The sequence below is a fragment of the Orycteropus afer genome, unplaced genomic scaffold (assembly GCF_000298275.1).
Source record: "Orycteropus afer afer isolate SDZICR_OR568_19922 unplaced genomic scaffold, OryAfe1.0 scaffold00083, whole genome shotgun sequence".
Lineage (NCBI taxonomy): Eukaryota > Metazoa > Chordata > Mammalia > Tubulidentata > Orycteropodidae > Orycteropus > Orycteropus afer.
Window position 1 is genome coordinate 612,209 of NW_006921670.1, and position 13,146 is coordinate 625,354.

At 57.8% G+C, this 13,146-nt stretch overlaps 1 protein-coding gene across 1 annotated transcript; it reads left to right on the top strand.

Annotated features, from left to right (window-relative positions):
• Positions 1 to 666: 666 nt before the first annotated feature.
• On the top strand, positions 667 to 12,443 carry KCTD17 (potassium channel tetramerization domain containing 17). Its single transcript, XM_007941628.2, has 9 exons — positions 667 to 870; positions 2,013 to 2,121; positions 5,459 to 5,550; positions 6,382 to 6,477; positions 9,180 to 9,305; positions 10,670 to 10,781; positions 10,957 to 11,049; positions 11,419 to 11,509; positions 12,374 to 12,443. The coding sequence occupies exons 1-9, from the start codon at positions 682 to 684 to the stop codon at positions 12,441 to 12,443; spliced, it is 978 nt and encodes a 325-aa protein (XP_007939819.1). The 5' UTR covers positions 667 to 681.
• Positions 12,444 to 13,146: the final 703 nt, after the last annotated feature.

Here is a 13,146-nt window from a genome sequence, read left to right on the forward strand (position 1 = left end):
GTCCCCAAAGGACTTATGTGGGGGAAAGAACTACCCGCCCGCACTCACACACCCCAAACTTTTGTGGTGGAGTCAAGTCTAATCCATGTGACCCCATATGTTACAGAGTAGAACTAAACGCAATAGAATTTTCTTGGATTTAATCTTTATGGAAGTAGATTCCCAGGCCTTTCTTCCATAGTTGAAAAGAGCCCTGGTGGCACAGTGGTTAAGAGCTTGGTTGTTAACACAATGGTGGGTGGTTCAAATGTGGCAGTCCCTTCGATTAAGATTTACAGATTTGAAAACCGTTTGGTGCAGCTCTACTCTGTCTTATAGGGTCGCTATGAGTGAGTAGACATGACTGCAGTGAAGCGGGGAAACTATTTGTTAACCCCACCTGGACAAAGGAAAAGCAATAATGCGGAGAACAGATGGGACCACAGCTGAATTGGGGTATCGCTCTTTTTCCAGAGGCTGGAAAAGGAATTTGACCGATCCTAAGCACAATCATTTGGCCAAAGGGCTTCTTCTAGAGATCCCGTTTGTGGCCTCCCACGAAAGACAAAGGCGGGCGGGAATGGAAGTCTGCAGACCTGGAAGGCGCAGGGGCGGCGTGGACTACAGTTCCCGGCATGCCTGGCGCGGCCCCTGCGCGCCTTCTGCAGCCGGGCGCCGGAGCTGCAGACGCCGCGGCGGGCGATGAGGATGGAGGCCGGGGAGGCAGCGCCGCCGGCGGGGGCGGGCGGGCGCGCGGCGGGCGGCTGGGGCAAGTGGGTGCGGCTCAACGTGGGGGGCACGGTGTTCCTGACCACACGACAAACCCTGTGCCGGGAGCAGAAGTCCTTTCTCAGCCGCCTGTGTCAGGGCGAGGAGCTGCAGTCGGATCGGGTGAGGCCGCGGGCGGGGGGCGGCTCGGCAGGGGTCTCTGGCTCCCCCGGGAGCGCGCTGTGTGGCCGGGCTGCCTGCCAGGCTGAGGACGCGCCTCGCCTTGTTTCCGAAGGGCCAGAGGCAGGAAGACCTAGGAGGAAGGGGGACAGAGTGGATCTAAGGAAGAGAGATGTGCCCATTGCCGTGGCAACGGGACAACGCGAGGCCCGCGGCCCTTTGGAGCCTTCGGGGCTGACCCAGGGCGCCCACCCCTGGGGGCTGGCTAGTGGATCCGGGATTCTCGCCTTCCTTTGGGGCTGTAGGGTCGGACGCACACCATGGGATCTTCCTTCCCAAACAGACTCCCGCTCTGGGGAAGGAGTGGATGAGGCCGCTTCTCTCCACCCTTTGGGGTGGGGTGAGTAGGATGGAGCCCTCTGGGATGGGTTCCGTCCAGGAGGAGAGCTGGTCCCGCTAGACGGGTTAGAGGCTTCCATCCCAGCTCTGCTGCCAGCTGCCTGTGTGCCCTTGGGTGGGTCCTTCCCTATTCTAGGCTCAGCCTCCTGGTCTGACACCCAGTGGGCTGGCCTGGAGTTGACTTCTAAGGTCATCCCATCCTAGGACCCTTGGGCCTTGTGACCTTGGTGAAGTCCTTTCACCTTTTGAGGTCTCGGTTTTCTCTCTTTAGACTTGAGCCCTGGATGCCCGCCCTGCCTCCCTGCAGGCTGTGAATGTCCAATGAGGTGGTAGTACCTTTGGAAACTTGTAAACACTCACTGAATACTGGGGATCTGTGGAAATGTGGGGCTGGCTTCAGGGAACAACCACTAACAGGATCATTCACTGAGCCCTACCCAGGGCTGGGGTCACCCAGACTTCATCCACCGAGTGCTCACAGTGACCTTCGGTTACAGGGGAGAGGAGTGGGGCTCAGAGGCCATATCACACCCCCAAGGTCACACAGTTGGGCAAAGGCAGAAGCAGAATTTGAACCTAGGTCTGTTTGACCCCAAAGACTTTTTGCTCCAGCATACTGCCTCCTTGCTTCTAAACTCGCTCCCTCTGGTACTTTTTGGGGCTTGAAGGAGAAGGTGTCTGTGTGGGGTTGGGCCGGCTAGGAGGCCTTTCTCTTCTCTCATTGTCGGTGCCCCCCACCTCTGTAGGATGAAACCGGGGCCTACCTCATTGACCGTGACCCCACCTACTTCGGGCCCATCCTGAACTTCCTCCGGCATGGCAAGCTGGTGCTGGACAAGGACATGGCTGAGGAGGGTGAGTTGGTTCGGGGGCTGCCCTGGGGCCCACGTCCTAGTCCTGCCCTCTGCAGTCTGGGGTTTTCCATGGAGGCCCGAGGCCTTTGTCACAGCTGGGAGGACATCTGCTTTCTCCCATGTCTCCTGCCTCTTGTCATCCCCGACAGGGCTGAATCCCATAAGCCTCTGCCTAGACTGAGCCTGGGGCCTCTACCAAGCTGACAGGCCTGAGCTGTCAGTGAGTGGTGTTTGGGAGGCAATAGAGACATCTGGGAGTAGAGGGGGAGCTCTGGTGGCGTAGCGCCTAAGGCACTTGACTGCTAACCAGAAGGCTGGTGGTTCAAACCCACCAGCCACTCCTCGGAAGGAAGGTTGGGCAATCTACTTCCGTGGAGATACCGCCTCGGAAACCCAAGGAGTGGTCGCTATGAGTCGGGACTGACTCAATGGCAGCGAGTTTGGATTTGGGTTTGGGAGTAGAGGGGGTAAGTGAAGCCCACGGCCTCTATTGTAGGCAGGTGTATTCTTTCTTCTTGGCCTCTGGGAAGCCAGGTGTGGATGGTCACACCAGAGGCCGGGGTGAAGGCAATGGGCCGGAAAAGGGCATGGGGAGAGGTCGCGGTCTCTTTCTTTGGGGGCTCTAGTATCTCAGATGCCTGGTGAGGCCTGGCAGTCAGCGGTGGGCGGAGCAGGTGACTCTTCCGCAGATCTGGCAGCCTCCGCAGCACAGTCCTAGTGTGGGTGGAAGGGGGAGGCTGTTTCTCAGCAGGAGGCCCTGAGGACCCCACCCCTGGGCCCAGCAGCCAGGGAAGCTGAGGCTGGGGCCATGGCTTCTGGGCAAAGCCCCAGCCAGAGATAGGTCCGAGAGCCTTAATGCCAAGTCAGCTCTTCCTTGGGGCACTGGGTGTGGCTCTGGGTCACCTGACACTGCCGGCCAGCTTGGACATGCTGCTTCTCTCTCAGTCTCCAATTCTCACGTATTTCAGATGGGGGTGGTGACCTGCATTGTGGAGAGTAGTGCTTGGATTTCAGATGTCATGAGGCCACCAGCACTTGCACCCTCTGGGTGTCTAGCACAGACCATCCCTCCCCGTCTGAAAATGGGAGGCTGAGCAGCTTCCCAGCAGGTCAGGGCTTCAGATCAGAGCCCCAGGCTCTCCTGCGGCACCATGGGAGCGCAGATATTATGGGTGTGGCTGGGCCCAGGAGCGGGTCCCCCAGGGAGGGATGTAAACACTCTAGCTGCGTCACAGCCAACACCTGTTTACAGGTTCTGGGTTTCTCAAATTGTTGCTACTCCCAGTTCCTTCAGACAAGGCAGGGGCCCCTGGGGACCTGGGAGGAGACTTACTGCTGTGTGACCTGGGCAGGTTACTTACCTCTCTGTGCCCCCATCTATGAAATGGGCAAAGCAACAGCACCCACCTCACTGGGCGGCTGTGAGGGTAAAAGGAGCTGGTGCCAGCACAGCACTTAGCACAGTGCTTGGCACCGAGGACACGTGGCATGGTGTTGGTTGTCATCTGCGGGGCTCCACACACTCACTGACTACCTGCTCTGTGGTGGGGCCTGTGCAGGTTTCTGGGGCTTGCAAAGTGGATCAGAGGCCAGTCTAGGGAAGGACCAGAAGGGCTCTTACTTTGGAGGAGCTTAGAAGAGCTTAGTCCAAGGCCTGGGGCTCGTTCCCCTTCCCTGGCCAAGTGACTTGCTTAACCTCTCAGACCCTTGGTTCCTGTCACTGTAAAACGGGACAGTGATGCCACCTTCCGTGTCCCTGGGGCTTGTGATGAGCAAACGAGACAACAGATGTGAAGTGCTCCACGAACGGTGAAGAACTGGGCTCGGGCAGCTGAATGTGCACAAATCTCATGCATTCATGTGAGGAAACATGGGCTCTGAAGCTGTTACCAGGCTCTGCTGTTATTTGCTGTGTGACCCTGGACAAGGTGCTTCCCTTTCGGAGCCTCATTTTCACCATAGGTTAAGCGAAGATAATGAAAGTACCTCCTTCACGGGGCTGAGAATTAAATGCAATAAAGGATAGGTGTGCTCAGCATAGTGTCTAGTACATAATTGCCATTGACTTGATCCCGACTTGGGATGACCACACGAATGTCAGAATAGAATGTGCTCCATGAGGTTTTCAGTGGCTGGGTTTTCAGGCGGAGATTGCCAGGCCTTCCTTCCGAGGTGCCTCTGGTTGGACTCAAACCTGCAGGCTTTCGGTTAGCAGCCTAGTATACTAACTATTTGCATCACGCAGGGACTCTATGTGGTACTTAATTGGCCCTGACCCATAGCGACCTCACGTACAGCAGTGCAAACCAAACACTGCTTGGTCCTGTGCCATCCTTACAACCATTGCTATGTTGTATGAGCCTGTTGTTGCAGCCACTGTGTGAATCCATCTGATTGAAGGTCTTCCTCTTTGTTGCTCACCCTCTACTTCACCATGCATGATGTCCTTCTCCAGGGACTGGTTCCTTCTGAGAACACGTCCAAAATACCTGAGAGGGAATCCCACCAACCTCACTTCTAAGCAGCATTCTGGCTGTACCTCTTCCAAGATAGATTTGCTCATTCATCTAGCACTCTGTGGTATAGTCAGTATTCTTTATGTATATTCAGTATTCTTTGCAAAGGAGCTCTGGTGGTATGTGGATAAGGTATTTGGCTGCTAACTAGAAGGTTGGCGGTTCAAACCCACCAGCTGCTCCATGGAAGGAAGATGGGGCAATCTACTTTCATAAAGATTTACAGCCTCAGAAACCCAATGAGAGGTTGCTGAGTTGGAATTGACTTGATGACAGTGAGTTTAAGGTTTTTCTTTTCTTTTTTCTTTTTTTTTTTTGCAAATACCATAATTCAAAGGCATCAATTCTTTGATCTTCCTTATTCATTGTCCAGCTTTCACATAGTTATGAGGTGATTAAAAATACCATGGCATGGGTCAGGTGCACCATAGTCCTCAGAGTGGTACTTAGCATGTACAAAGTGGTACTTAGTATGGGATTGTGTAACAAGGAGCCAGCCAAGGCTCTTCTGATTGTGGCATTTAGGGCTCAGGCCCAGTGAGTCCGCTGTCTCTTGATTGGTGGACAGGCCAGCAGCGTCCCTAGGCCTCTGTGCTCAACACAGTCGAGGAGAAGTGGGGCTGCATAGAGGCATTGCAGCCCTTTCATGGGGAGGGTGGGGATCCAAGGGAGGAAATGGCCCCTCTTACTTGACCCCTGAACTCGCAGACGCTCAGCTCACCCACCCACCGAAGGGGTGTGATTGGAGCAAACAGGTTTCAGCAGAAGAGAGTGGCCCAATGGGCAGTGAGAGTGACCTGGGGGCTGCTCTGTCCATGCCAGGGGTCCTGGAAGAAGCCGAATTCTACAACATTGGCCCCCTGATCCGCATCATCAAAGACCGAATGGAGGAGAAGGACTACACTGTCACACAGGTTGGGAACGAGGGCAGCATCCATGGCCAGGGCAGGGGTGGTGGAGAAATCTGGGAGAGGCAGGACTGGTGTTTCCCTTGAGGAGGTGCAGCTGGCCTTTAAGGGCTGCCCGACGCTCCACCACAGCTCCAGAGTGAGAGGTGGATGCGTGGGTTCTGTCCCTGCGTCAGTACCATTTGCTATGTGACCTTGGGCCAGTCATGCCCCTCGCTGGACCTTGGTTTCCCTTTGTGGAATATGGAGGTGCTGAGCACTGCCCACTCATCCTTCCCTCATACACAAAATGGGGTCCCTGTGGTATGAGGATATGGGGGCCCCTGCAGGGGGTGATGCAGGAGTAGTAAATTGCCCATTTTGTGGAGATGGCCCCCTACTTAGTGGCTGGTCTGCAGGAGGAAGTAGAGAGACTAGGGGTTGTCCACCCACTTTGGGGTAGTTGCGGGATGTGGATCGTGAGCCACCACCTTCCAGCCCTAGGGCATTGAAGGGTGGTGCTCATGTCTTCTCAAGGACCTGACCCGGAATGACACCTATGGCCCCTTCTGCCCTCCCTGGTATCACCTGGTTTCCAGTTCTGGGTCTTCTGCCTTCTAGCTGGGTGACCTCGGGCAAATAACCAAACCTCTCTGACCCTCAGTGAAAATCCTTTGACTACATGAGATCATGCATGTTGAGTGCCTGGCACATAGATGCTCAGGACATGGCTCCCTTCCTCCCGGTCTGCCTCCTCCTCCTCCCTCTCTTCATCTGTGGGTATGTGGTTGCGTGAGGGAGTGAAGAACTTGGGGGACTGGTGCTTGGCGCTGCCCCCACACACCCTTCTGCCCACAGGTGCCGCCCAAGCATGTGTACCGCGTGCTGCAGTGCCAGGAGGAGGAGCTCACGCAGATGGTCTCCACCATGTCCGACGGCTGGCGCTTCGAGCAGGTACGCTGTGGGCATGGGTGCCGGGGGCCCACCTGGGACCTCCCAGCTCCCTGACCATTCAGGCCCCTCCCTCCCTGCAGCTCTGGACCTTGGTTCCCCACTGCAGCCCCCACCTCGGGGTGTTCTAAAGACTAAACAAAGCTGCCAAAGGCCTCACTTGGCAGCTGATTCACTGAGAAGGGGAGGGGACAGGAGCCCCAGCCTGTTGCAGGGCAGCTCCAGAAATCCCTGTGGTGGGGTCCTCACCAAGTGTGGTACTCAGCATCACAGTGTGGGGTGTGTCTCTGGCCCCCAGTTGACAGCTCAGGTAGGAGGAGATGATACCCACATAGGTGAGTAGAGTTCACTTTGGCATAGCACCCCATCTCCCTCAGAGCCCATGCCTTGTACCAATCCCATAGACAACGGTTGCAGGGTGTCCACGAGGTACATGCCCAGGTACAAGTGTCACCATAGGCAGGGGAGTCCAGAGCAGTGGCTTCCCATCTAGTGTTAGGTGACACATAGTTCCTCTTCAGGAACCGATGATGCAGTTTGCTACTTGGGGTTTTCACCACAGTGTCACTTAGTCATAGAGCTGACCTTCCTGTTGATCAGATATCCAGAGGAGCAGAGCCAGAAAGTTAACCCACGGTCAGATTTGCCCTTGGAGAAGGAGAGGGTTTTGCTAGCCCTTTATCACACTCACCCCAGCTCCCTGCATGTGGGCACTGAAGAAGGGAGAAGGCCAAGCAGTGAGGCTGGACCAGCCCAGCATGGAAGTCAGCTCTGGTTTCACATGTAGGCCTCACCACTGACAGGCTGTGGGACCTTGAGCAAGCTGTGTCTCCTCTCGGGGCCCCAGTTTCCTACTCCGTGATGTGGTTCAATAGTACCTCCTTTGTAGGACCATTGTGAAGAGCAGAAGGGTCATTGATGTAATTCCCATCCAGGGTACACTCATTGCATTTGCATTTGTGTTGTGCGAATTATTGGAAGTAGTTAAGGCTACAAGACCCCAGAGGGAACTCAAGATCCAGGGTTTTAATCCCATTCACCTCTTCCTGGCTCTCTAACCACCTCTCCAAGCTGCCTCCCCCAAAGGGGCCCATATACTTGTCCCCAGCTGCCCCACCATTATGTAAATGTGGAATGAGATCAGGCGTGTGATCATCAGCCAGAAAGGACCCTGTGGGTGTGGTTATTCTAGGGACCCAAGATAAAGACAGACCCCTTTTAGGACCTGAATGAGCAGGTCACAGGCCATTGGTTGTTTGTCTTCTGGCCTAATGAATGGTATAAAAATGAGATGGAGCAGCCTTGCTGACCTCCTCATCTAACTTCCCAAGGTAGGAGCAGGATCAACAGCCCACGGCTGAGTGCTGTGAGGCAGAGCCCACTGTCCCTCCCACGGCACTCCCACAGTGCTCTACTTCTCTGCTGGGTCTGCTAATTCATTGCAAAGACCATCACAGACCATATTCATCTTTATGGGGTTTATTACAGAAGCTCAGGATCAGGAATGCCTCAAGATATAGTTCTTTGATCAGGATAGCCTCTTCTCAGCCATGCCCAAAGGCAGGCCTCTCTCTGGCCCTCAGCCCCTTGGACCAGCCTCTGCCCTGCTCAAGCTCTGCCAGTAAGTGTCTGGGGGCACCCACTCTACCAGTATGCCTTGGCCAGAAGGCACTCGTCCCTCTTGCTTCTTGAGTAAGCAAGCCTTGCTTGGTTGAGTGCTTGGAGGCACTTACTCCTTCAGCAAGCTTCCCGTCTGAAAGCACTCGGCTCTCCTCCTCTGTGGTCAGCACACCCACTGTGTCAGCCTCGCACCACAGGCTGGAAGGCCAGTGTGCCATCTCACACCGGTCTCCTGGTTCTGCTGCCACTTCTGACTGATTGTGCCACCTCAGATGTCACAGTCCTGTCTCCCGGGTCTAGTAGGTTCTCAGCTCAGGGACCCAGAGGCCAGAGGACACTCTCCACTCGCATCTCTTCTTGGTGTACTAGTGGGGTCCCCCTTCTCTGTCGCTATTAAGCCTAGCAAAATGGCAAAACTGATCAATCCCCTCAGTAGGGTTCCATACACCTTATTTGCGTTGTCCCATCCCCACAAAGACACCATGGCCCTTATTTGCATTATTAGCAAGCTGTCCAATCCCCTGCATAGGCCACAAGCACCTTATTTGCATAGTCTCACCCATTCATTTGGTGGGAGATACAAGACCATGGCAAGAAAAGCCATATAAAAGTGATGGCCATAGGAAAGAGACCCATTGCACTACAGACGGACAGCCTGTCCTACCTCTGCTTCCAAGAGTGAAGGCGATTTTCTATGGGGCTCCATGGATGCAAACTGCAGGCTGGCCCTGAGGCTGCTCGGCCACATCTGGGGCAGGTTTGTAGCCCATTACAGGCCTGGTTTTAGGAAGTGGCCTCCTGGGCCTTGGGTTAGACTGGGGTAGGGGGGCTGTGGTGGTGATGCCGCTGTCCCCTTTGTCTGGGGGTCGGGCTTGGCCATGCCAGGTGGGGAGTGTGGGCCTGTGGAACAGAATCCGAGGTATAGGTGTGGGGGTGGGGAGAAGACTGTCTTTCTGGCCACAGGTGGCCTCTACAACCCAGGGTTGGGCCTAAGCAGGACAGCAAGGTCAGGACCTAAGTGGACACCCTGACAGGTGCCCCTGGCTGCAGCCTCTTTCCTCATTCTTCTGTGCCCCTCCCTGCAGCTGGTGACCATCGGCTCCTCCTACAACTACGGCAGTGAGGACCAGGCAGAGTTCCTGTGCGTGGTGTCTAAGGAACTTTACAGCCCCCCACATGGGCTGAGCTCTGAATCCAGCCGCCAAACCAAGGTGAGCCCGCCCAGTGCTGGCCATGGTGGCCCTGATCCGGAAAAGCCCCCCTTTCTTCTCCACTCCCTTCCTGTTCCCACCTTGCCATCCCTGCTGCTGCTTCCTCCCTCCTGTCGCACATGCATAATTCTCCATGGTCACAACTGACATCATCCCATCCCATGCCGTCTGGGCTTCTGTCTGCTCATGCCAGTTCCACGGGCCCAGGCTAGGGGACTGTGAGATGGGACAGTCCAGTGTGGACTCGGATGGCCACAAGGTGTGTGGCATGAGGAAGGGTGCACGGAGCTGGGGGCAGGGCCGTGGCGTGTCGCTTGCTCTCTGTGTGGCCTCCGGCAAGGCCCATCTCCTCTCAGCGCCCTCATTGTGTTCTCTGTGAAGTGAGGGGATGGACCACGTAGTCGTTCTCACTGCCGGGGTGCCTTCAAGCTTGAGACCTCAGGACCCAAGAGGCCAGTTTATTTCCCAGAGTGGGTGAAAGACCCCTGTTGGCCTGGGCTGGGGTGGGGAGTCCGGCCTGGCAAACCCTGTCCTGGCCCAGGCCACCGTATCTGGCGCTCTGCAGGAGGGCAGCGGGAACTCTGCAGGGCCTCCTTGTGGCCTGTGAGGCCGCCTCTCTCCCAAGGACACTTTGGCAGCCCCCAGCCGTTATGGGGGACGGGTTGAACAGGGTTCCTGCCACCTGGACCCCAAGCTGGTCGGAAGCCTGGGGCTTTCGGTGGAGTAGGGAGATGAGCTGCCATTCCTCCTCCTGGGGGCCTGTCCCTGTGCAGGGGAGCCTTATGAACTCTGGCTTCCTGTCTGTCTGTCTGTCTGCCTCCTGTCCTGCCGTGACCCCCTGCCAACCCCCCTGGTGCTGCCAGAGGCTGACACTGCCCTGCTGGGGTCAGAGGGAGCTGCTGCTCAGTCTCTCTGGAGTGTCCACTGGGCAAAGCCCCAGGCCTGGAGCACCAGCCATTTGCTGGTGGCCCGGGTCTGGGTGGTGCCGGCCCTGGGCTTCCTTGGCCACATTTCTCCTTAGGGTGACTCCTAAAACGAGGCCTTCCCAGATTGCCTTCAAGGATGCCCTGGCCACACTGTCCCCTGTCCCCTTCACCCCCGTGCCCCAGCCTTGCTCCCTTTAGCAATAGCCAGACTGACCCATGAGCATCCCCCATGGGAGGGGTCAGTCCTGGGCTGGCTTTCCCCAGGCCTTCCCCAAGCTTCCAGGGCTGTGGGGGAGACTCCCCAGCTTCCTTGGCTGTGGCGCTGCCCTCTCCTGGAGGGCCCTCTGAACCTTGCCCGCCCCGCCCTGCCCCGAGATAGGAGGTCCACTTGTTAGCATCTCCACTCTTTCTTCCCTGGGTCCGCCGGCTGGTTCACAGAGCGAGGAGGAGCCGCTGGAGGAGGAGGAGGAGGAACAGCAGGAGGAGGAGGAGGTGGAGGTGGAGGTGGAACAGGAACAGGTGCAGGTGGAGGCAGATACGCAGGAGAAAGGTGCAGCCAATCCCCAAGGAGAGTGATTGCTAACACAGCCGGAGCCTCCAGCCCACTCCCTGCTGGAGCCAGCGCAGAACCTGGGTCCCCGGGACTGCTGGGGGGCGGGCCACCAGGGCTAGCTCAGCGCCACCTCAGCCGCTTAACCATCCCTTCTCTCACTTTCTCTTTGCAGCCCAGTCATCTCAGGAGCACGCTAATCTTTCCTTCCTCCCACCACCACCGCCTCCTCCTCCTCCTCCTCCTCCTCCTCCACTTCCTGCTGGAGGTCCTGCCTCATCTCCATCCGCCTCCTCTTCCTCCTGGATCTCATCTGCACCCTGCCTCTTCCCTCTCTGCCCCTGTCCGAGTTTCCTCTCTGCCTGCTCGCGCCTCCATCCCAGGGCTGCCCTGGTCCCAGCCTCCCGCACTCTCCACCCGAGCCCCCGAGCCCCGCACCCCAGAGCGCTCCACCTGCCGCCTCCTGTGCCCCTTCTGGCACCTCCTGCGTCCCAGCCTGGGGAGGAGGGGCGCAGCTGTACCTCCTCCTTGGGGGCTGCCATAGGGCAGCCCTGAGGCCGGGCCTTGGCCACAGCCCCGCCCTGGCCTGGCTCCTCCCCTCGCCCCTGCGCCTCCTCCTCACGTTTCGTCCTTGCAGGTTCCCGTCTGCACCCTCTCAGACCTGAGGCTGAGCTTGCAGTGAGGGCTTCTGCTCGGCCCCTCGCCCGCCCCCAGAGCCGCCGTCCCTGGTTTGTAGCTTGGCGGAGCTGGAGGGAGGGCGGAAGCGAGGAGGGGGTCATCTCTGGCTCCTCGGACTTGAGCCGAGCTTTCAGCGGCTTTCCTCCCCCACCCAAGTTTCTTGGCCTGTCTTGGCGTTGGGTGTGAGGCTCTGAGAGGAGAAGAGAGGGTGGGAATGTTCCCACCTGCTGGTAAATGCCGGAGCCGAGCTGGGGAGGGACACTGATGCAGAGGCCGGGTCCTCACCCCTGCGCCGGGAGCCCTGCATCCCTGTCTGACCGCACTGCTCCATTCCCTGGGGCGGGGAGGACAGGCCCGCAGTTGGATTCCGTGGGCCTATGAGGAGTCAGCCAGAGGGAACTGAGCATCGGCTGTGGCCAGGTGTCCAGAAGCCCCCACTCAGTTTTAGCTACCTGGTGTGTGACCTTGGGCAGGTCACTGTCCCTCTCTGGGCCACGGTTGCCTCCAAAATGGGGACAGCTGCTCTCTGTGACCCCTTTTGCCTGGGACTGCAGTGACCTGCCTCTCCTGTCCCTGATCCCACTGGCCAGAGTCTTGGCAGAGAACCTGGACTCCCTAAGTGGCCACAGGAGAGCCACTACTCCTGCCCCAGGTGGGGGACCCCTTCCTGACCCCCCCAGCTCTGACTCCCTCTCTGTGGGCTTCCTCCCACACCTCCCTCCCGAAGGGGCCTGTAACTCACCTGTTCTCTCTCTCTCTCTTTCCCTCTCCCTCTCCCTCCTTCCGTCTCAATCTCCTCTCTGCCTTCTCCTGGCCCTTGCACCCCCACCCCCACTGCCTGCCCCCTCATCCCCCTCCCTGGTTTTCTGGCCACCCACCCCTGCCCCCTGTCCCTTCCCCCTCTTATTTTCTAGCTGTTACAAGCCAGAGGTACCCGGATGTGAGACCTCAGATCACCTCCAGGGAATTGGGGTTCCCATCTGAAACCCTTTGTTTTTGTACCATGGGGTGGGCCCCTGGCCTGAGGCGGGGGAAGCATCCTCCCCTCTGCCATTTCTGTCTGCACCTGTGGGGGTCTGCTGGGCCCTCTCGAGCCCTGAGGTGGGCCTTGGGACCCCTTGGCAGAGCCTCCTGCCTGTGGCCAATGTGTGACACTGTCCAGCTGTGTCTCCGAAGCCCATTTGCTCCCTCCCCCGGAGTCCCCTGCTGCGTGGTGGATACACGCCCTCTTGGCCCAGTCCTGTCACCTCCTTGAGCCATAGTCTCCCTGCCTGTCACTCGGGGGAACTCCTCGCACCCCCCCTACCTCACAGGGTGGTTGTGAGGGTGCAGATTGGAATGGGGTGGGGAAAGCCCTCGGGGTGCCTAAAGCACTAGGCACGGGCAGGGGCATGCCCGTCACCCACCCTGGGAGCCAGAAAGACTGGCCTAACCCCACAGGACAGTGTGTGTAAGTGGAGGTTCAGGTATTGGTGGGGTTTGGATGGGAGACATGGCCTTTACCTTGGCCGCACCCCCTCCCATCTTCACCGCTAGTAGAGAGCCCTCATCCCCGACCCCCCGGGCAGAAGTGGGTCAGCAGGGCCCTTGAGCAACTCAGGAACTTGTGACGTGGGAAAGAGGGGGAGACTCTTCCTTTTGCCCAGGGGAGAGTCGGGGGGGGGGCGGGGGCTTGACTTCCCCGGAT